The 23,200-nt window shown below is 38.4% G+C and overlaps 1 protein-coding gene across 11 annotated transcripts in view; it reads right to left on the bottom strand.

The window, feature by feature from the left end:
- Nucleotides 1–20,519: 20,519 nt before the first annotated feature.
- The window catches only part of LOC147438467 (uncharacterized), a 126,450-nt gene continuing 123,769 nt past the window's right edge, over nt 20,520–23,200 (bottom strand). For 5 of the 11 annotated variants that reach the window (XM_086484568.1, XM_086484563.1, XM_086484564.1 and 2 more), the window contains 2 exons: nt 21,656–21,718; nt 20,520–20,657 (listed from right to left, as the gene is read on the bottom strand). In XM_086484568.1, coding sequence (XP_086340694.1) covers nt 21,705–21,718 — 14 coding nt within the window. In that variant the 3' untranslated portion in view covers nt 20,520–20,657; nt 21,656–21,704. Of the gene's footprint in view, nt 20,658–20,746; nt 20,954–20,992; nt 21,098–21,655; nt 21,719–23,200 lie in introns of those variants that run through there. The other 6 variants (XR_015184496.1, XR_015184494.1, XR_015184497.1 and 3 more) reach the window with 4 other exon arrangements.

The following is a 23,200-nucleotide window of genomic DNA, read 5'->3' on the forward strand; positions in this document are numbered from 1 at the left end:
ATGCATCCTAGACTCCACTAGTCTAAGCTATTGTCACAAGAATTAGAGTTAATGTTGGGGTGTCACATAGCTTAGGACCTAGTCCACATACAAATGCATCCTAGACTCCATTAGTCTAAGCTATTGTCGCAAGAATTAGAGTTAATGTTGGGGTGTCACATAGCTTAGGACCTAGACCACATACAATGGGTCAACGTAATTGTCAATCAAAAGAGTATAAAGATCAGCTAGGGCTTGGAGGCATCCCGCAAGATGTGCAAGAGTCTCATTAGATGCTTCAACACTAGTTTGATAGAAAAAAAGACACTTTAGTGTCTTTTTTTCATAAAGTGTCTTTTTCATGAATTTCAATAAAATGATGCATGAAATCTAAAAACATCTCAAAAAATGCTTTAGCAAGTTTATAAAATGTTAGCCAAAGTACTCATAAAAATCATAATCCCTCACTTTTGTACATAGCCTCAATAATAAATACACTCACAAAATTTAGCACCTATGCAAATCAACTATCAATATTTCACTAAACTTCTCTAGTCTAAGAAAAAAATAATCAAGGTGCATGCAATATTTCATGGTAACTAGTTACATATGTGCGTGACATTTTTGTAACTCTCATGTTTTAAAAAAATCTTCATGACTAGAATTCAATATTGAAAGTCGGGTGGGTCAAATTTGAATTCAATTAACAACCACATAAAATGCTTAGTTCATTTAAATTTGCAATGTCTTGTGATGCATATATATACTAGATCTAAGACTCAATTACTTAAAATGATAGTATTTGATGGTTATGAAATCCACATTTTGTGATTTATGTCATATCCCAGAAATTGTGCATGTTGAATTTCTTTTATTTTAATTTATTAAAGATTATTCTTGAAATAAAGTTGGATTTGTTCATTCATCTCACTTATTTGTATACAAATATCGCATATGGATACAATTGCACACTTTCATTAGGTTTTCAAAGCAATGTTTGTTTTGCAAGAAATTATGCACTATCTATTTTAATGAGCTTAAATTGTAGGATGCTTGTGAGTTTGAAACCTCAAAAAAATGCTTCGTTGATGGGTGCTAGCCTATAGATATAATACAGACCTTAAGTTTTTTCCCATAACCTTATCATGTTAATAAAAGAGGATTTGAAAGACTAAAATATTCCTTGTTGTTAGAATTTTCAAGATTTGAAGTTTTTATTATAACAAAAATTTAGTCTAAGGACTAAGTTATGAAGCTCAATTTCTTGTCTTGATAATCTTTTTCCTATCCATAAATTGCACTAAATTTTGATGATTTTCCCATCTTAAAATTTATCACCATAATCTTAATATGGAATTAATTTTGGCAAAATCAAAACTTGTCTATGTCCTTCACCTCATAAATGACCTAAGGCATGAACATGACCTATGAATATTCTAATAGTTTCACCAAATAATTATGACAAGTTGCTAAAAAAACAAGACACTTGGAGTGTCCATTTACGTAGCTAATGTTAATAAGAGGATCCTTAACGATGCTAGAAGCTAACATGAGTAGAGAGAATCCATGGCTTGACCACCCCTAATCCGCTTCTAAACAGATCAATCAATAACTATTTACACACACATTGACACAACAGAGTATCTATCTAGCATTCCACACACACAACCTAAACATGCATAAGGAAAATGATATGTACATGGATTCTTGCCGAAGGTGTCAGCAAATTTCGTTTTTGGTCTACTAAAATGATTTTCTCTCTTAAGAACTGGTCATTCTAGTGAGAGAAAATTACAAAATAGTAAAAGGCCTCATAATGTAAAATGGATAATAATGTATTCTAGGACCTGAGAGTTCCAGAAGGTGAATAAATTTTATAAAAGTGGCAATGAAGTTTGATAGGGATTCAATCGGGATAAATGGGATATTTACAGGTCCAAAAGTGTTTGAAATGAATCCCAAAAGCCTCCGAAAGTGGGCATTATGGCGGCCAACCAAAAGGTGGGAATGGTAGCCATGGTGTTATTATCCACACATGCAAAGATAAAGCTATGTGGAGATTAGGCACATGGTCCACAAGCCTCCCATGCAAGAGAGCAGGTAAAAGGAAGAGTCTTAAGAACAAAACATTGTCTCTAAAGGACCTAGTGGGAGAATAACTCAAAGAAGAAGGTGTTTCTCAAACAAGGGGTTGCTACTCTTTTTGGGAACGACGAGATGAATAACTTTCATGTTCAAAGTTTTTCGATTTGAGGACCACGAGATTTTCATTTTTCTATAGGATTGCACTAGAGAGAGCAGGGGTACTTCTATCTTCCTGGCTCTTGTTGAATATCCGTGCAATCCTTAGTCTAAAGAAAATTATCCATGCTCTTCTCAAGGTTCATCATTTGCTCTCTCTCTCTCTCTCTCTCTCTCTCTCTCTCTCTCTCTCTCTCTCTCTCTCTCTCTCTCTCTCTCGCATGAGTCTTCATGGCTAATTATACAGCTTATGCTACTTAGCAATGGAACATGTTATTATTTCTTAATACTTATGTATTCTACTTAATATTTGTAGATCTTATCATCCATGAGGTGTGTATGGCCTTGAGATTGGTTCCTAACGAGTTATTTGCAAATCAAGTCTATTAACAAGATGTTGTGAACTTTTAGAGTCTCCATCTTCTTAATTTGATTAGAGAGAAATGCGATTAGCATCATAAGTAATAAGATGCTCTTTAAATGAAAAGAACAGTTAATAAAAAGTCCTTTCTAAGGGGTGGTCGCCTCCAAAAAATCTGATCTCAATTGGTGCCCAATCTTTCTCTCTCTAATTGTATTTTAGTTCATGTGTGCATGCATGACTAAATCTTGATAAAATATGCATGTCTTTGCAAATTTATGCTACAACGTACTTAGTTATACAGAAAAGTGATTCATCTACAAATTAATACCCATTTTTGTTTATATATTACCAATACTCTGACATTGATACCAAAGATTTTTTAGGTTATTCTTTCTTTTTAAAGAAAGGATGGCTCTTGGCTTGAGCATGAAAGGTTGAGCCTATTAATTAGCCAAGATAAGGGACACAACGATCTATTAGCTCGTATATAGTAGATGCTTAAACATCCCAAGAGCTATAAATTTAATAGTGGACCCTACAAGGGTACCTAAGGTTCTACCACTATTGAGCTATCAGGAAGCTGGAAGGATTTTTCTCATTAAAAATAAGCAAGATTATGATCTTTCTATCTATTTTGATTAATCAACAAAGTTTAAACCAGGGATTTGTGAAAACCTTTAGAGTTTTTTCTTGATTCTCAAGAGAAAAATAGCTATTTTTACACTAAGTAATCAGTCTTTACAAACAAATTCCTGATTCACAAAACTTTGTTATCATGGGTGAAATTGCACCTGTAGAGGAGATAGAGATTGATTTCACTAGTCTTGACTTAATTAATGACAACGCTACTTTTGATGGAGTATGGGGAGTTGAGTATTTTTCTATAGGTTGCAGGAAGCTATGTCTAATCCTAATTTTCAATATGTGGTGCAAACAAAGCTTCAAACACAATTTGATTGCTCTTGCTCCCAAAGAGAATTATACTATACAAAGTCTCTCAAAGAGGCATCCAAAAGCCCTCAAAGTGACCAAAAGGGAAGGAAGAATGTTAAGGTTACATGAGAGAAATCTCCTGTAAACAATATGGATAGTCATGTGTCCTTTGGAGAAGATATTTTCCACAGGAGATGTCATCCTAAAAGATCACCTTTTCCTTTCCCCTTCAAATAGGAGATCTTCAAGCTCCAACTCCTCTCTTCATTCAAAGGAGAGTGAAAAGAAAATCTAGAAGAAGTGGAGAAAGAAGAAAGCACTCTCATTCATCACCAACAACCACGTCTAAATTGGGAAGTTCTTCCAGTTTCGATAGTAGCTATTCCAAAAAGTCCAAGCAAAGAGGTCGGTGACATTCTCATACATCCTAGAAGAGACCTAGCTGCTTGCAAAAGTTCAAGGAAGGAGGCATTTGATGGAACCTTTGGAAATATTGACAAAGTGTTGAGCTTCATCCAACAATCTGATGTGGCTTTTGTAGACTAGAATTTCTCGGAGTCTTCCAAACTACTATGACATGTTACTATGCACTTTCAAAAATCATCTTATCAATGGTGGGTATGTCTACATTCCAAAGGAGAGGCACCAAAAACTTGGAAGACGTGTCGAGTTGCTATCATGAAGCAATTGCTATGAAGTGTGGCTCCAAATCAAGTCCCAACAACAAGGAGAATTCTAGAACTCAAGGATGGAGAGAACATGCAAAAATACATCAAGAAATTTTGGGATCTCAATCTCAAAGAAATTGTGTATAAGCGCATCAATTGCTCCAATCAAAAGAAATAGTTTTCTATTGGGCTCCTAGAGGATTGGAGAGAATATGTCAACACTTAAAGACCGCACATAATATATTAAAGGCTATCCACCATTCAATGATAGCCTCCAAACGTAAATTTCAAGATTCAAACAAGGCATCCAAGCCAAAGAGCGGGAAAGACAAGAGGCAGGAGAAAGGGAGAAATCAAAATCCTTTTTTGAAAGACAAATATGGCTACCAAGGTTAAATTCAATTATCCTAAAGATATAGAGCATTATTCTAAAGATAGACAATGATTTAAATACGACTAACAAGGCCACTCTTACCGTGCATGCTTTCAAAAGCATGCAAAGAAGGAAGACCCTAGAGTTGTGATGGCAACCACTCAAGAAGAGAGAGGTTTACCACCTAGAAGTCCTCTAAGCTATGCATGGGGCAAAGTGCATGAGAATGATGCACTAATCCTACTTTCTTTCGGTTCCACACAGAACTAGCATCAAAATTGGTAATACATGCTCATGAGATGGACAATCCTATCCAGCATAAGGACCCTTTGGAGGCCCAGAGACTCTAATTGGAAAGTTGAGGCTACATGTGCAAGGTTATGTGGATCATGAGGATTTCCTAATCTCTCTATAAAAGAACAAAGATATACTACTTTGAGCAGTGTGGCTCCATCGTATGGCTACCTGCATCAAATTTCCTAAAAGGTTTGTTAAGTTTCATCATAAGGGTAGAGATATCATTCTTCAAGTCAATGAGAAAGGGTGTAATATCCCCATTGTACCTCATGACTCCTTTGGCAAATCAATAAAGAATTGCATTTCTATCTACATGATATTTCAAAGATGCTCCAATGATAATTGTGCCCCTTCTCATGGTTGTTCAAAAGTACAAAGTGATCTTCATTCATTTCTAAATGAGTATGTTGAATTGTTCATAGATGACATCCTTGGAGAGTTACCTCCTAAAAGGAGAGATTATGATCACAAGATTGATCTAATTCCAGGGATCTCACCTCCTTATCAAGTCTCACCAACTCAATAAGAGAAAATTATGATGGCAATTAACGATCTAGTATAAAAAGGAATGGTAAGACCTAGCTCCTCACCATTTTTTTCTCCTATTTTATTAGTGCACAAAAAGGATGTTACATATAGGATGTGTGTAGACTATCATACATGAAATAAATTAATAGTAAAGAATGGATTTCACGTCCCAAGAATTGATGAATTTTTTGATAAGCTACAAGGTTCTTCTAATTTAGTAGAATAGACCTCAAAAGTGGCTATCATTAAATACAAATCGTACTGGAAGATATTTATAGGATAGACATCGACAACGTTTGGGCTATATGAATATCTTACCATGCCTTTCGGATTGACAAATTCTTAAAACACATCCAATCAAAAGATGTAGTGCATCTCTCGTGTACATAAGACTTATGTTGGAGTATTGATGGTATCATAGAATACTCAAAATCCTTGGAAGAACACAATGAGCATCTCAAGGCAATGTTTGAAGCATTGCAAAATAACAAGCTTTACACTTATCATAGAAAGAGTAAATTCTTCTTACAAGAGATTCAATATCTAGGTCATATTATCTCCAAGGATGAAATCCGAATGGATCCACAAAAGCTTGAGGTAATAAATGCATGGCTTGATCCAAGAAATCTACATGAGCTACAAAGTTTCATTGGAATGTGCTCATTCTATAGAAGATTCATAGCAAAGTTTTGTGCTATATCATGACCATTACATGATTTGACCAAGAAGCACATCAAATATGTATGTATTGATAAAAAGCAAGAAGCATTTATTGAACTCTAAAGGAGACTCACATCTCAACCTATTTTTAGCAATACTTGACCTCTCTAAACCATTTGAGGTTCATTATTGTGATGCTTGTAGTAATTGCCTTGGAGAATTTCTTTTCCAAGATAGGCATGCATAGCATATGAGAGTCATTGATTGCACTCTAATGAGATGAGCCTTGGAATTTATGAAAAAGAGATTTCAATTGTCTTACATGCCTTGAAATTATCGGGGCATTATTTGCTTGGGATGCCCTTCATCATACAAATGGATCATCAAAGTCTCAAGTACTTCATGATGCAAGCCAAGCTATTTGACAAACAAATGAGGTGGTAATTCTCTTTTGCAGTTTCAAATTCATATTGCTCACATTCCTAGCAAGCACAATTAAGTAGCTCATTCACTATCATGAAGACCTTGTTGCAATGCTGTGTCTGTAGCCTCTTACAATGATCTTACCATTTCTTGATTCTCATAGGAGAGTGTAGCTATGTCACAAAAGTAGAACAATTCAATTGATGTGAGAAATATTTACCTCTAATAGAATATGACTCTAACAATACTATCATACTTCTACAAGTAAAGCACCTTTTGAGGTAATTGAAGGCATAACAAAATTTCCTCCAATATTAAAAAATCCATGAAAAAGTTTTTGTTGTTGATGAATATAGTCGTGACTTACATGATGCTTTTGCTAAGATCAAATAAGATATATCCATAGCACAACAAAAGAACAAAGCTATTGTTGAAATATGTAGACAAGTTCTTCAATTCAAAGAAAATGATTGGTTTCTTCTAAACTTTCCCAAAGCTCGTTTAAGACACACTACAGGAAAAAATTGGCAAGGTGAGCTCACAGGTCATCAAAATCACTATTCTAAACTAGCACGCAGGTATCATGGGCCTTTTCAAATTCAAAGGTCAATCAATGAAATGGATTATCAACTTAAGCTTCCCTCTCATTGACTAATCCATAAGACATCTTGTGTCAGTCTACTCAAATGCTATAAGGGTGATCCAACATGAGAGCCAATAGCAGAAGATTGTCCTGAATTTGAAAGAGTCAAGGAGATATTGCAACTTGAGCATATCCTTCACCACAAAGACAAAGTTCTACGTAATGGGAAGGTTTTGCGTAAGTATCTAGTTAAATTCACAAAATTTCCTTTTGAAGATGCTAACTAGATGCAAGAGCCATGACTAAAGGATAGCATGACCCTTGTAGATACCTACAATGAATTACAAACAAAGCCTTAATCTATTTATATCAATGTATACCATGGTAAATGTACTGAAGAATAACACAATTCACTCTTTTGAAATCTGTTCTCCCATGCTTGTCTTTAATGTTTAAATGTTCTAAGTGAATGCGTACCAAATGTTGCACACTTGCGACATACTTTCTTTCAAGTACCAAGTAGCCTTGCAAGATACTTCAAAAATGTATTAGTGCTAAATGGATAGACATAATTGCAGAAAATTTTCTTTCCAATGCCAATTAGATTGGTCATCTACTCTCAAAAGATGTCAATGTGCTGAAAGTGAATCTTGTGCAAAAAGCCAATGGACCAAGGATATCTCTTTTGTATATATGCATATTTAAGGACGACCATGATTTCAAGGGCGAGGTAATATCACCAAACTTCATTTTTGGTCTACTAAAACGATTTTTTCTCTTTGGAATTGGCCATTCTAGTGAGAGAAAATTAAAAATAGTAAAAGAGATAATAATGTAAAATGGGTAGTAAAATGTATTCTAAGAATTGAGGGTTCCAAAAGGCAAATGCACTTTATAAAAGTGACAACGAAATTCAATAAGGATTCAACCAAGATTTTACGGGATGAAAATACAATATTTGCAAGTCCAAAAGAGTCTGAAACAGATCTTCAAAGTGGACAGTATGGCTAACCAAAAGGTAGAAATGGAAGGTTTTATTATCCACACATGCAAAGCTAAATATATGCAGAACTAAGGGGCATGGTCCACAAGACTTCCATGCAAGAGAGAAGGGAAAAGGAGTAGTTTCTAAAACATAAAACTATCTCTAAAGGATCTAATGTGAGTATTTTAAAAATAATTAAAAACGGCTTTTCTTAAGAAGAAATGGGCCACGAAATTTGCTGGAAACACCAAGATGAACAAATTTCATGTTGAAAGTTTTTTCCTTTGAGGATTGAAAAAGGGATATTTTTTTTGTTTTTCTACGGGATTGCACTAGAGAGAACAGGGATACTTCTATCTTCTTGCCTCTTGAATCTCCATGCAATCCTCAGTCTAAAGCAAAGTCTCCTTGCTCTTCTCAAGGTTCATCATATTCTCTCTCTCTCTCTCTCTCTCTCTCTCTCTCTCTCTCTCTCTCTCTCTCTCTCTCTCGTACAAGTCTCCAGGGCTAACTCTCGATGTAATGGTGAGAGAGCTCCTTATTACTTTGTATATAAATAATAAGAAAACAATGAGTGGGTGATCAGAATGTTTGGCTCTAGGGAAGAGGTACACCACCTTTACCCTAAAAACCTCCCACTTAAAGGCAAGTGTGTTGATAAGTGGGCCACTAGCTAAGTATAGTATATACAATGATAAGGAGAGATGAGCCTTCAACCTACATCCACTGGCTCTCTCAAAATACATGCATGCTTGTCTAGATTCTAGCGACAACCAAACACACATATCACTACTGTAAAGTGTGAGGTTTGTCCTAAAGTGAGATTCAAGGAGAGAAGAGTGGAATTATCCCACATGTTGTGGTGCAAGGTTGTAGACCTACTTAAAGCTCATTTCATGAATGAATAAACACAATTCTATTTTGCATTACATCTCTCATGTTTATAGTGAGCTTGTGATGGCTTAGCAGCAACTCAAGATCGTGTTTATGAGTCCAATTTAACTGATCTTGGAATCTAATTTTCTTGAGTGATAATCTAGCCAACACACACTCACTTGTGTGCACGTTGTTCTCTTTCATCCACCACAGCGAGCACGATCCTATTCCCTTCAAGTGGTATCAGAGCTTTGGTGTGCTAGCTAGGTTATTACCATGCTTTTGTGTTAGTATGATTATCAGTCTTTTATTATCATTAGCATTTCCATTACATTTCTCTACCCTCTAATCAATTCATGCCTAAGCTATGTGTGGGCAAGTTCATGGTGAAAGTCCACTGAGCCACTACCCTCCATAGCTAGGTCGAGTTTGATTAAGAGCTCCTTGCACTAAATTATGGTCAATTTTTGCACTTATTGAGTCTTTGATTAATTTCACTAAATTATTTTTCTTTTTCCATTGGCTACATAATCTTAAAGCCACACTCACAAGCTACCGGAAGAGCTCTCAAGCACCTCAATCTGAGCTCAAGAGCTCCCTCATCCCTAAGCCCAATTTAAGTACTTAAAATAGGTGTGTGTGTGTGTGTGTGTGTGTGTGTGTGTGTGTGTGTGTGTGTGTGTGTGTGTGTGTGTGTTTTTGTGGGAGAAGCCCTGCAAAACCGAGCTAAAATATCTTTCTTTTGGACTATTCCTCACGTGGAGCCCATTGTGCCCCTTGGCCTAGCTCAAACATCATAATTTGGTGTGGACGTGGTGGGTTGCGAGTTCAAGATACCCTTTTGATGGGGGGGGGGGGGGGGCGTGGGCAATGAACCCTAAAATTTTGCAGCCAAGCACAATAAATTGCAAATAAATTCTTTATCATCTCCGAAGGGGAATTCGTGCTCGTGTAAAGAGGTAGACACTGGCTAGGAGAGTCTCCTAAGCTAAGACCCCTCTATTAGCACCAAGGGGGAAAATGTAATTGAAAAGTACAATGGGGAAGGATTTCCCACCTAGCAAACAAAGTTAAGGGGTTACCTAATGAAAAAATATTTATGATCTGTTATCAGCATATCCCTAGAACAACAAGCCGAACCCGATGGAGTACATACTAGGGCATCTACACTCATAGCAAGTGCACAAAATTTGGCCAAAGACGTACAAGCGTTCATCATTACCTCTCATGACAACTATGTGCATTTCATAGACGAATGTAAGCATGCACAAGAAGCTTGGCATGTCCTAAAAAGTAAATTTGGAGCAAGGGCCAAAGAAGTAAAGTTAGTCTCAAAAGACAACTTTACAATATCATTATGACTATAGGAGAGGACATTGCTAGCCTAGTAAATTGGCTTAAGAGCATTGTCATGCAGATCACTTACATCCAAGTCAAAGTACCAGAAGACAACAACACTTCCACCTTCTTATGACCAGTTAGTCACAATTCTTGAAGAAAAAGAACTGGCTCCACCTTTCCAAGATGTCATCAACTCAATCCAAGCATAAGAAAGAAAGAAAACAGATTCATTAATATCATTAGGAGGGGCTTTTGTCACGAAATCCTCAAGGGGAAGATACTCGCCATCGACATCATCAACTGGAAGAAAGTGTTATGAATGTGGAATAATGGGACACGTAGTGAAATACTGCTACACAATCAAACCTTGCAACAAATACAATAAGAAGGGACATACTCCTTCTTGATGCTACTCAAATGGAGGCAGTAGCAGTAGTAGAAGCAATAGCAAAAGCTACTAAGGAAAGAGACCTAACAAAGGATCATCTTACATGGTAGAAGACGAAGGTGAGAACAACCTTGTCTTCTATGATGACATACTTTGAAGATGCAACCTCTCTACTTGTAAGGGAGGACTTTTATTTTCCTGTGTGGATTTTGTCCGCCTATGTGGATTTTACCATCCTGTGTGGATATTACATCTTCAATATTTTGTCATAGTCCAAACCTCAAGGGGAGGATTGTAAAGTGTGAGCTTTGTCCTAAAGTGAGAGTCAAGGAGAGAAGAGTGGAATTATCCCACATGCTATGGTGCAAGGCTGTAGAGCTTCCTAAAGCTCATTTCATGAATGAATAAACACAAGTCTATTTTGCATTACATCTCTCTTGTTTATGGTGAGCTTGTGATGGCTTAGCAACAACTCAAGATCGTGTTTATGAGTCCAAGTTAATTGATCTTGGAACCTAATTTGCTTGAGTGATAATCTAGCCAACACACACTCACTTGTGTGAACGATGTTTCTCTTTCATCCTCCATAGCTAGCACGATCATATTCCCTTCAACTACTAGAGCGAGCATGCTTGATGTTGTTGTTGACTTGCTTGCTCATGATGCATCCACTCAATGTTGTCCATCAATTTCTTGAGCCTTACATCTTTGAATACCTTCTTAACGCTTTCTTGTCTATTGTTTCCATGGCCCCTTTGTTTCTTCATGGAGCTAGGATCATCCATCAAAACACCCCCTCACATGATCCTAACGAGTCTGCATTGTCAATCCTGCTTAAATTAATGTCACGTGCTACTATTGTCAAGTTCAAATTTGCAAAGTTAGGAGAGTGAGTTTGTGTTTTTCCCAAAGCATCTAATGAATTATCAACCATGATTGGACCAAGGTTGACAAGAACTTCCACACCAAACCTAGACTCTAGAATCTCAATACATAGTTTTGTTGAATGACCTTGGGAGCCCGCCCTTTAGATGCTCATCTATGGACATGATTACATATGATTTTTTCCTTTAAGGCATAGCTTTACCTCAATCTCTTATCTTCTTGAAATGTAGGAATTTATTTCTTACTTATCTATGCATTGAAGCAAACACTCTATGCCATCTCTCACTTAATGAGAAAAGCTGTTTTTTAAAACCTTTTTGCCTCCATCTCCTCATCCATTCTCAGCTTGTTATCTACACAAATCCAATAATCTTCAAGAGACCACTGATCTCTGTATGTTAAATCCTTTTCCATCAAATAGATTTTGCCTTTGTTCCTTTTCTTTTGCGTGCTTTGAACCACTCCCATTGTTGTGAGTGCCTTTCTCTCTCGTGCAAGATGTGTGCTTCCTTGAATGCATATTCGGCTACCCTACTTAGGGGACAACAACCACTTTGACCATCTGCTTGAGCGTTGGACTACTTTTCCCCTTCACATTGATCAAAATCACTGCCCTCATTTCAACTACAAAATTGGGGCTTGTTGGTAGTTGAGGACGCTGGCTTGAGGGCTCACTACAATTTAAAAAATGCCTATCACGTGGATTCAATAGTAGGGATTATTTTATTTTATATTTTCTCACATTTTCACGTATAGAAGGGTGTTACAAAAATGATTTTGAAATTTTTTTTATAGATTAACAGGAAAAGGGTCCCTTTTATTGGTGAAAAATTCATAGCTAAGGGGTATTATAAATAGTCCTTTAAAGCATGTCATATATAGGTTTTACGCATAGTGAATCCCCAAGGATGTCGAAAAGTCGAAAACCTAGATTTTTTGGCTGATGAAGTGGGGACATGAAATCTAGGGATAGTGAAAATGAAGGAAACATGCCAAAGGGAGGAATTTTGGGGACTAGATTTATGAACGGTGGTTGTGCACTAAATGATGTCCAGGTTGGTGGGGGATACACAATAGTTGGTATCATGGAAGCATGATGAGTGAATGTTCAAGAGAAAGAACATGGGGGTGGAGCCAAGATCCCTTGCAAAGCCCCAAGAGGATCATCATTTGATGGCAGCAAGGGTTTTGAGATGAGAAAACCACATAAATTTGATACCATTTTGTGTCCTCCTACTGCTTGAATTCGACAAGGTCGTTCAATTCCATTGATGTGGGCATGCTCCAACAACAAGGGATGAAGCAAAACATGAGAAAGCTAGCTTTATTATTGATAATCCAATACCAAAAGGTCGCTATTTGAGTTCCCCTTTCTTGGCACAAAAGCCTCAAACCTAATTGAAAAGCTAGCTACCAATAGACAGCCACGCAATTTCCCTTTCCTAGGATGGAAAGCCACAAACATACTCTACTTCCTAAAATGCATCTGCTTTTTGCACGCTATTTGGAGAAGCTATTCGCCACTAATATAGAGGTTGATAATGATCAGGCTATCAATGGTTTCTTGACTTCATTCAAAACCTAATAAAATAGAGATTGAGTTGCTTGAATGGCCTTTATAATCAATTCACTCATGTTGTGTGAACCAACCCAAAAAAAGGTCTAATAGGCATCAACTTAGAGCGTACTATCGAAAACCATAGCAACTACCAATTGACATGAAGACATAAATTTGAATGAACACTCTTAACACTATAATGGTGTAGGTTGTTTTCTTGATAACTAAAGTGTGTGGAAATGCATTTCTCTGTCACCATGCAAGTGTTGATCTGTACTTATTTCTCAAACAAGATGTGGTGTGATGGAGACTAGCTCCATGTATGTGGAAATATTGGAAGTATTCAAGAAACCTCTGCATGTCTACTTTGATTGATGCACACACCCAGAGAATCAATGTTTTCTTGACTTCATTCAAAACCTAATAAAATAGAGATTGAGTTGCTTGAATGGCCTTTATAATCAATTCACTCATGTTGTGTGAACCAACCCAAAAAAAGGTCTAATAGGCATCACCCTAGAGCCTACTGTGGAAAACCATAGCAACTACCAATTGACATGAAGACATAAATTTGAATGAACACTCTTAACACTATAATGGTGTAGGTTGTTTTCTTGATAACTAAAGTGTGTGGCAATGCATTTCTCTATCACCATGCAAGTGTTGATCTGTACTTATTTCTCAAACAAGATGTGGTGTGATGGAGACTAGCTCCATGTATGTGGAAATATTGGAAGTATTCAAGAAACCTCTGCATGTCTACTTTGATTGATGCACACACCCAGAGAATCAATGGTTTCTTGACTTCATTCAAAACCTAATAAAATAGAGATTGAGTTGCTTGAATGGCCTTTATAATCAATTCACTCATGTTGTGTGAACCAACCCAAAAAAGGGTCTAATAGGCATCACCTTAGAGCCTACTGTGGAAAACCATAGCAACTACCAATTGACATGAAGACAAAAATTTGAATGAACACTCTTAACACTATAATGGTGTAGGTTGTTTTCTTGATAACTAAAGTGTGTGGCAATGCATTTCTCTGTCACCATGCAAGTGTTGATCTGTACTTATTTCTCAAACAAGATGTGGTGTGATGGAGACTAGCTCCATGTATGTGGAAATATTGGAAGTATTCAAGAAACCTCTGCATGTCTACTTTGATTGATGAACACACCCAGAGAGAGAGAGAGAGAGAGAGAGAGAGAGAGAGAGAGAGAGAGAGAGAGAGAGAGAGAGAGAGAGAGAGAGAGAGAGAATTGAAGATGTATATACTTCTGCTCTCTTCTTTGCTATCGAAAGAAAAAGGACATTATGCATGGACCCTTTCACTACAATATTTTCTCTTTTTAATAAGTTTGTTGCCTTTGTACATACACACTTGCAATTGCATGGAAGAATCTTGAACTACCTGCACCTGATAGATGCACATCAATCACTGAACAGTTGGCATAACTTTTGCAATCTCAACAAAATGCACTTGGGCACCCGACATCTCCATGTGTGTTGGCCAAACTCACCTAGTGAATGACGCTCTTCAAATTCATAACCCAAAAGGTCTCCAATTTTTAGTTCACTAATACAATAAACTTGAAATGCATCATGTGCAAGGGATCTTATTTGGTTGTCCACTTATGTTCGTACATCTCTCACTCTCTACACACACACCCCCGCCCCAAAAAAAAAAAAAAAAAAACACACACACACACACACATACACACACTTACTTACTTACTTACTTTTGGTCACTATACTTGGCTGTGATTGCTTCATCCTTCACCACACACACAGACTATATTGGTTTACCTTTGTTAAACTAGGACTCACTTGCTGGCTAAAATTGTTACCTAGGTTGAACATAACTGCCTATAATGTTTGAGAACAAGGCTTAGTTGTGCTTTCCCTTGGTCTTAGTGATTACCATGTATATTTACCTTGAGTGTAGGAGAATCTAGCTTGTGCTATGATTATTGGAGTTGATAAGTATATTGCCTTGAGGATGATAGCTATAAAGCTTTACCTTACACTTTCCTAGATGGTTATAATGTCCTCAATCGATGGTTATATTGTCTTGTGGGGGTAACTACCATGAGTTGATACCATGCAATTCCTTTAAGTGAAAATTTAATCTTATACTAAATACATCATTTTGCTTATACTAAATCCTGTTGATAGTTCTTTTGTCTTGTGGGGGTCTATCTTGAGTTTATACCTTGCAATTTCCTTATAGGGTGATTATGAGTGTATCCTAGGTACATCCTCTTGCTTATGTTATTTTTAATTTATCTTTCCTAGTAAGCGAGTGTTGGTGTGATCACTCCCCTAATAATTTAACCCCTAAGGGTTGCATGCATCGTGGGTTGTTCCCCTTAGTAAAACTTGTACCGACATCATTGCTAGAGAAAGCATGCAAGATGCTAAATGCCTACAAGCAATGAGATGATGAAGAAAATTCCTATAGTGCTCTGGTCCCATGCACACACTATGCTAGCACATTTCTCCTCCCTTCTACTTCTCTCTCTCTCTCTCTCTCTCTCTCTCTCTCTCTCTCTCTCTCTCTCTCTCTCTCTCTCTCTCTCTCTCTCTCTCTCTCTCTCTCTACACTCGATACTCCTAATTCTACCCCATTTGCATGCCATGCTATTTTTTAGCTTTTTACTATTGACCCAATGGCCCATTACACCCATAATGGTACTTGTAAATCTTTGCCTAACTCCAACTCACACACACACACACACACATTGTTAGTAGACTAGATGCTTATAGTTACTGCCTCTTACAGGGCCTTGAATCTAAGCTGGCTTATAGAACCTTATCCCCAACATTGGTTTTGGCTTTGGAAAAAATTCATCAAACTTGCATTGATTTGAGCCTGATGGGAACCCAATTTGAGTAAAGTCTTCCATAATGTTATCTAACATCCTTGTATCTATCCTAGGGGTTACTTTACCTTCACGGTCTTATAGGAATTGCACCTTGGTGGAATTATCTCCTCCATTGGGAATGATACCTTGACTATTAACTTGAATTTCTCCTAATGGATGTGGGAGATAAGGAGGAGCATTACTTGCCCAACACCTTTTCCCTCACTCCAATACCTTGGGCTCTCTAACTCTCCACGCTATGCTTCGTTAACTCTAGCTGAGACCCTTCTCTCATACCCATCTGCATGATCTTGCATCAACATCTGATGCTTCCCTAGCACTGGTACCACCCTCTACTTGTCTATGGAGTTAGACTTCATGTATTGTGAATAAAAGAATCCCTTGCCTCACATCCCTTGAGGTATGATTCCATACCCTCTCTATGTTTTACTTCTCACTTGGACGGCTTCATGTGGATCTACTATACCATGTCATGTGGTTGGACTGCACGCTTAGGTCTTAACTAGATTGCATTAGAGAAATGAAGATCTTGATGCAACAATAGGACATGTTGGACCTAGCATGGAGAGGTGGTGGCTTTCATGTTTATAGTCTTAAACCTCCTTCCCCATCTCTCTATTTAAAGGTGTGGGTATTTCCTCACTTAACCTTGTGTTCTTGCTTTCAGTTCATTGTTTTCAAACTTATGCACTTAAAGAGAGAGAGAGAGAGAGAGAGAGAGAGAGAGAGAGAGAGAGAGAGAGAGTATCTAGGGGTTTCACTTGAACTTTGTTGGTACCAATGGCCATGGTGGATAAGCCATTGTATCATTAATGATATGTACATAATCAAAGTATTTCGAGAAACCAATCACATACTATTTATACAATGTAATGGGAGCCTAAACTTGACACAAATACACTTGATTAATTAGATAGATTATTGAGTGTATTGTAGACTTGAGATAGGCATCTTTGCACACATAGTGGGTGACATCACAAGTAAGCCAACTAGGATTGTTGACTAAGCTTTCCACATAGAATGCACACATGGTCTTCACATGGCTTGTTGGAACATCACAATCCTAGGTTTAGAAGTTGTTCTCAAATGAGATGCAATAAAATCCCGCATCCCAACACCTCCCCTATGTGGGTTTTGTTGCATATCACTCACATAATTCTGGCCTCCAACCACACTAGGGTGAGGGGCACAAAACACAAGCCTCCCCTTGAGCAAAAATAGGGAGAGGGACTCACAATCCTCGCCTACACACACATAGAGGTTGAGGTACATAAGACCGTTAAAAGAGTCCCCATTTATGTCCTTGAATAAAAGATGAACTGTTTTGTCTGATGAGACCACCATACCATAACAAATCCTAGTGCTACCATCTTCTATTAAGGGATACTAGTCTTCCTATATAGAGTTACCAAATATAAGTCTCTAAAAGATATTGCAAGATTGGAAAGGTATATTTTGAAACTTTAGCAAAAGTTGACATTCAAAAAAAGTTTGACAAATTAATCATCTACATCAGGAGTAATTTGAGATTTTTTTGAACCATAAAGAAAAATTTCACAAATATCATAAGCCACTTTGATAATTTTTCCGTGACATTTGTCTCGTAAAGACAAACCATTTTTGTGGCTTTTAGGGACATATGTAAAAAAACTTTTAAGAGAATATACCTAGTACCTAGTATAGTAAGAGAATAACTCAAGGACTAAAGGTGCCCATCTTTGAGGAATAGTTATCCATTGCACAAAATTTCAGTAAACTATCTCAAAGGCAAGTCAAATATGTTTTTAGTAGGCTCAAAGTTCTTTTAGAAAATTGAGTTGTAAGACCTCTACAATATCTAGATAGTGTTTGATACTATTCAATATTGGTCCAAGTTAAGCAATAAAATGCTTTTGCGTCTAGAGTTATTGAGTTGCTAGCTTAGTTTGGTACCAAAAAACACTAGTGTTCTTATTCATTTTCAAAAAAAATTGTGAGGTATATAAAAAAAATGCTTTTGAGGATGTTGAATATGCTAATCAAAGTGTACCAAAAATTGTTTTCATCAATGTTCAAGCCCAAAATGATGTAAAATTACTCCCATACAAGATATGTGCGCAACACCACCACACCTCTTTGACAAAATTAATTTCAAAGGTTTGCAAAGAAATGAATGGACATTCGAGAAAATTTCAAGCTTTGTGCATACTTCTTGTTCACATATTTGCAATCTCACATGATAGAAAATTCTTTTTGAAGTGTATCAAATCTATGTAAAGTTGTGCCAGTTCCAGTATCCGACACTTACAATGTAAAAAACTTATCTTTATGCAAGGTTAAGAATATATATTATCTGCGGACTTCTACTTTTTAGTTTTCAGTCGAGTTCTACTGGATTATCTTTCGGTTTGGATTGCAGCTATTAAATTTCCTTGACTAATTCTAATTATTCCCCCATCCTCTCATCAACTTTGTGCTCCATCGGGCATGTTTTTTAGATCTCCTTCAACCTTGTGCTTCTACTGACATACTTGCAAAGATGTCAACTTTCAACAATGGAATGCCAATCTTTCATCCCTCAAAGAAGTTGGGCAAATCCAACTTTACAATTTGGAAGATGAAGATCATGACTAATCTTATGATGAATGACTTGTGTGTCTAGCTTACAAACAAAACCAATACCGATAGTCCTACTCTTTCGGCTTCCTCAATTATTGCTTCTTGATCAACGATCCCTAGACACTTTTGCTCCTACTTACAACTTTTCTCACATGCACTTAGGCCCTTGGTTGTGGATTGGCAACCCTTTCGTCCTTCATCAATCGCTTAAGTTCTCACCAGCATTGCCCAATGTCAAGTACATGGCACTCATAACATTAGAATAAGCACATTGTGTCCACATGAGGTCTTTGCCTCTCCAAACATGAATTACTCTATAGTCTATCGCACATGCCTTGGGTTGCAAGTTCCGATGATGTCTCAGCCATCAATGTCAACATCCCTCAAACAATTACCAAGCTTCACCATCTCCTCTAGGCATGTATACATTATGCACTACACATTTTGTGCATCTTAGATTTTCTTTCAATTTTTGTGGATTCCCTACGTTTACTATTTTTGGAAGTTTTGTGCAATCCAAGGTTGGCTTACTATATCAATGTAGCCCTTGTCCACTATCTAGCATCCTGCATTATTCTTGCCTCTGGTGCTATGGAGATGGTGGCTTCACATGTCTCTCTCTCTCTCTCTCTCTCTCTCTCTCTCTCTCTCTCTCTCTCTCTCTCTTCACATCTGAGGAGCGAGTGGCTCAGATGAGGGCCAACCCGACAGCTTTCATCCGGGTAGCCTTGGCACCAGACCCGCCCATGTACCACATCTTACATCCCCCCATTAGTACAGGATGGAGCTAGATAGCTTGATGCATTCTCATGATTGTACTACATTGAGCATATAGACATGCATATACCCCTAGAGATAGAGCTCCATCCCTCCTCAGATACTCCACTACCTACATTCAGTTCAGTTTTGTATCAGTTTTGTTTCATTTGTCTTTCCGATAGACGGATGACATACACACCATGTACATTTGATTTGTCTCATAGGCCGATTTCGGCCTGACATAGACGTTAAAAATCTTTCTTTCTTTCTTTCTCTCTCTCTCGTATCCATTCTGCCCTATTCTCCTTCACTACTCACTTTGCAGAGTGGTGGGGCAACACGAAAGATGGCAATTGAATGAATAGCTAAAACTGTGTGAATATATCTCTAACTTTGCAATGCTCAAGATACCATTGTATCAATTTTGGATAGATCCTAGTTCCATCATCTCATATTGCGTCGTCCCGTCAAGGTCGGGGGTCAAGGGGCAGCCCCTCCCAGCCGTCGATCCGCTGGACATTCCTGGTCGGAATCCAGAGCTGCAACGTTGGATGATTGCAAGATAATCTCTCTCATAAGCAAGCCACGAACGTCACTCAACACACAAACCAATTTTCATCTCCAACATCAACCTCAGACCATAGCTGTCTTTCACTAAACAGGTGACGACTCCCACCTAAAATGTGTGACGGCAGTCAGCACGCATGACCTCCTTTGAGTATGCTCCTTCGTCCGTTCCAACACCGACACTGAAAAATCTTCTTATTGGGTTTTGCCTTTGCATTGTAGATGGCATCCTCTCTCTCTCTCTCTCCAAGTGTCGTCTCCCTCCCTTTCCCCTCCACACAAGAATCTAGTGAGATTCCATCTAACGAGTCCCATTTTTGAAATTGAACAGACGTTTAAGGTACAACTTCAAATACGAGGAGCAATTATTTAAGCATTATTTAAAGTTAAATATATTTTCTGATCTGAATAAGGGGCGGCGAGGGGTTGGGTGGAGAGAGCATGGTAACTTTACAGAAGGCTATACAGCAAGAATTACGGGCTCGTAATTCACCAACAGCGAGAGCTTTTAAGCTATGAACCACAAGATTCTTATCCTTGAATCCACTCAAGGACCAAGCAAAGAGCAACTTCACTGTGGCTCCATCCCTCACAAACTGTGTCGTCAATGTGCGTTTAGTATGACGCTTGCTGAAGAAAAGAGAGTCCTCGAGATCTGCAATTCGGTAGCTGAGCAGAATCGTTCAACCATGTCAGCTGCTCGCTTGCAGGTGTAGAGTGCACGCCATGAGGGAAATCCACTGCGTGTGTGACCATAATACATATCTGTTTACCACCTTTCAAAATCAGCATAGCACTCCTCAAATGCAAGCAGTAATCTACCACAGAATAAAAATCACAGTGATAAAACCTACTCTTCACAAAAAACTTTTGGGCTACATGTGCAATCGATATTAAACTTCGATGAATCCATGAAAACCCCATACTCACCTGTTGAAGAAAAGTGGCAAGGAAGATAAGTTTTCAAGATTGACACTAGTTATGGTGCTTTTGACCTTCAAGTCTGGTTGCTTTGACAAGTCTTTTCTGCACCGCCATCTCTTCCAATGTTGTGCTTTAATCTAGAAAATCTCTTTTGCAATGGGTATTTACATGATGATACTTCGAAAGCTTGGGCTCTCTTAATTAAAATTAAAGGCATACTGTAATTGCTTGTTAACCCCAATTTACGAGAAGAGCAAGCTGACATGTGAAATGAAACAGTCCTGAAAAGCAAATAGAGGTGTTTTTCCTATAATGTTTTGCAAACAGGTACACACTAGGTCTATGAACATACTGTGACTAGATGAATAGCCCAAAACCATGACTAGGTCTATGCAAAGCAAAAGTTACGGTCTCACAACAAGATCATATAACCATGACCTCTTTCGTCCAGAGTCCTGATTCGGGGGCGTGGGGTGGGTCCGGGGGGGGGGGGGGGGTTAGCATCTATTGGACCTGGCTCTACACCCACTTTTGAGCACGGATAACAGTGATGGAGATGTTGTAATATCCCTCACCCACCAAAAAATATTATTTAAAAAAAAATAACAGATACAACTACATTGATCTGAAGGTCTATATAATCATTGCTTCTCAGATTCAGGCCAGACGCAGCGCAGCCATTGGCACTAGAACAAAATATGAAAAGAAAAAGGTAATAACAAAAAGGTTGTTGGTCGTGTCTACACACCGGCGAATATTGTAAGATGTACACAATTCAAGTGGTTGCAAGTCAGACCCAAAATCAGTATATTAAGGAGAGAACAAAAAAAATGGCTTACTTGAATACCAAAGAGAAGTGAAGCTCGAGCCTATATCATCTCTTGAATGTCATAACCCTCCATCTGCACACACAATAAACACAGCAAGTCCGACTTAGATTCAGAGACTTACAGACAGACTAGAAAAATACTGCATGCTCAAAACCAAAGGAACTGAGCTCTATGATGCAGGTAATCCAGACATTTATGCCACGAACAAAAATACCCAGCCCACACTTTGCGATAGTTGGGGCCTAAACCAAACTGGTCCATTAAACACCAGCTTCGTCCCTTCCTGGGACCTCAACTCTCTTGGTAGAGGGTGCAGAGACCTGGGTAACAGTAACTTCCCAACATTCCATTACCACTTTAGGCCAGGTCTCATCAGATACCCACCCAAGCACTAGTTATAACAGCTCATGTAAGTTCTTCAATCAAGTTTCTTTTTGAAAGATTCCCAACACACTCAACTTTCCAGCCTTAAGTGTGTTTTGCTTACATGCACAGTAGCCATGACTGTTCTAAACGTTTCAAATAATGAAAGGACGAGCTTCGCTAGGTTTTGAAAATGTGGTTTTCTTTAAAAAACATCCAGCTTAGCAAATATCAGCATGGAAACAAACCCTCACTTTGTGTTTTCTGATAACAGCCAAATGCTTCCTATCCCTGCTCCATTTGAGAATATCCTGCAATCATTCCATTCCAAATAGCCTTAATGTGCATAGCCGACTCACCCTCTTACTTTATTGCCAGCGTCCATAGCCTACTGGGTTTTATCCACAGCCAGTGCTATGAACAGTCAGGGTTACAGAGAGTGAAAGGGAGCATTTTTGCAGTACAGGTCTTACAAGTTGCTCGATTCCTCAATCTCTACTACTGTAAGGACATGGGTCCTATGGGCAAGGCCACCGGCACGGCCGGACAGTGTGTACGCTAGGGGGAGGCTATAAGATAGCACGGTTGGGTGGAGACTAGCACACGCATTACCACCGCCCTTTCACTAGTATCCGAGCTATTTTTGGAGAAGAGGAAAAGAGGGTGCATCTGCATGCGACGCGTTGCTCCTCTCCCACGTTCCGCACACAGCGACGGCTCCGCTGTGCAACAAAAGAAGACAGGCACGCTTTCCTGTGCGCAGCGCGTGGACAGACAGCCGACCACGACCCCACCTACGCCCTCCACAGCGCACGACTAAGGCAGGCGACCAAGGCAAACTCAACCGGCAACTCGACGGCACCAACGCTCCGAAGGCTGCCATTGGCACCGTTGGCTGCACGCGTAGGAAGACCCGCTTAACCCTTGCATGAAGGAGGGTTGAACCCACCCCATGAGGGTAAGAGGTCAACACTTTACCATCAGGCTATTGACCCTTGTTGTGTATAACAAGGAAAGATAGCCTACTTGTGTTGAAAGGAAAACTAGAAGGAAAGGGAAAGCTTCAAACTTCAAGGAAGTAGCTCACCCTTCCTTTTCACTTCTTGGAGGAAGGCAAGTTTTCCTCCAAAAATTCTTTTTTCCTGAAGGAGGTAGCTTCAAAGTGAACAAAAGCCTTCACAAAAACGACGG

The sequence above is a fragment of the Adiantum capillus-veneris genome, chromosome 16 (assembly GCF_014529385.1).
Source record: "Adiantum capillus-veneris isolate H3 chromosome 16, ASM1452938v2, whole genome shotgun sequence".
Taxonomy (NCBI): domain Eukaryota; kingdom Viridiplantae; phylum Streptophyta; class Polypodiopsida; order Polypodiales; family Pteridaceae; genus Adiantum; species Adiantum capillus-veneris.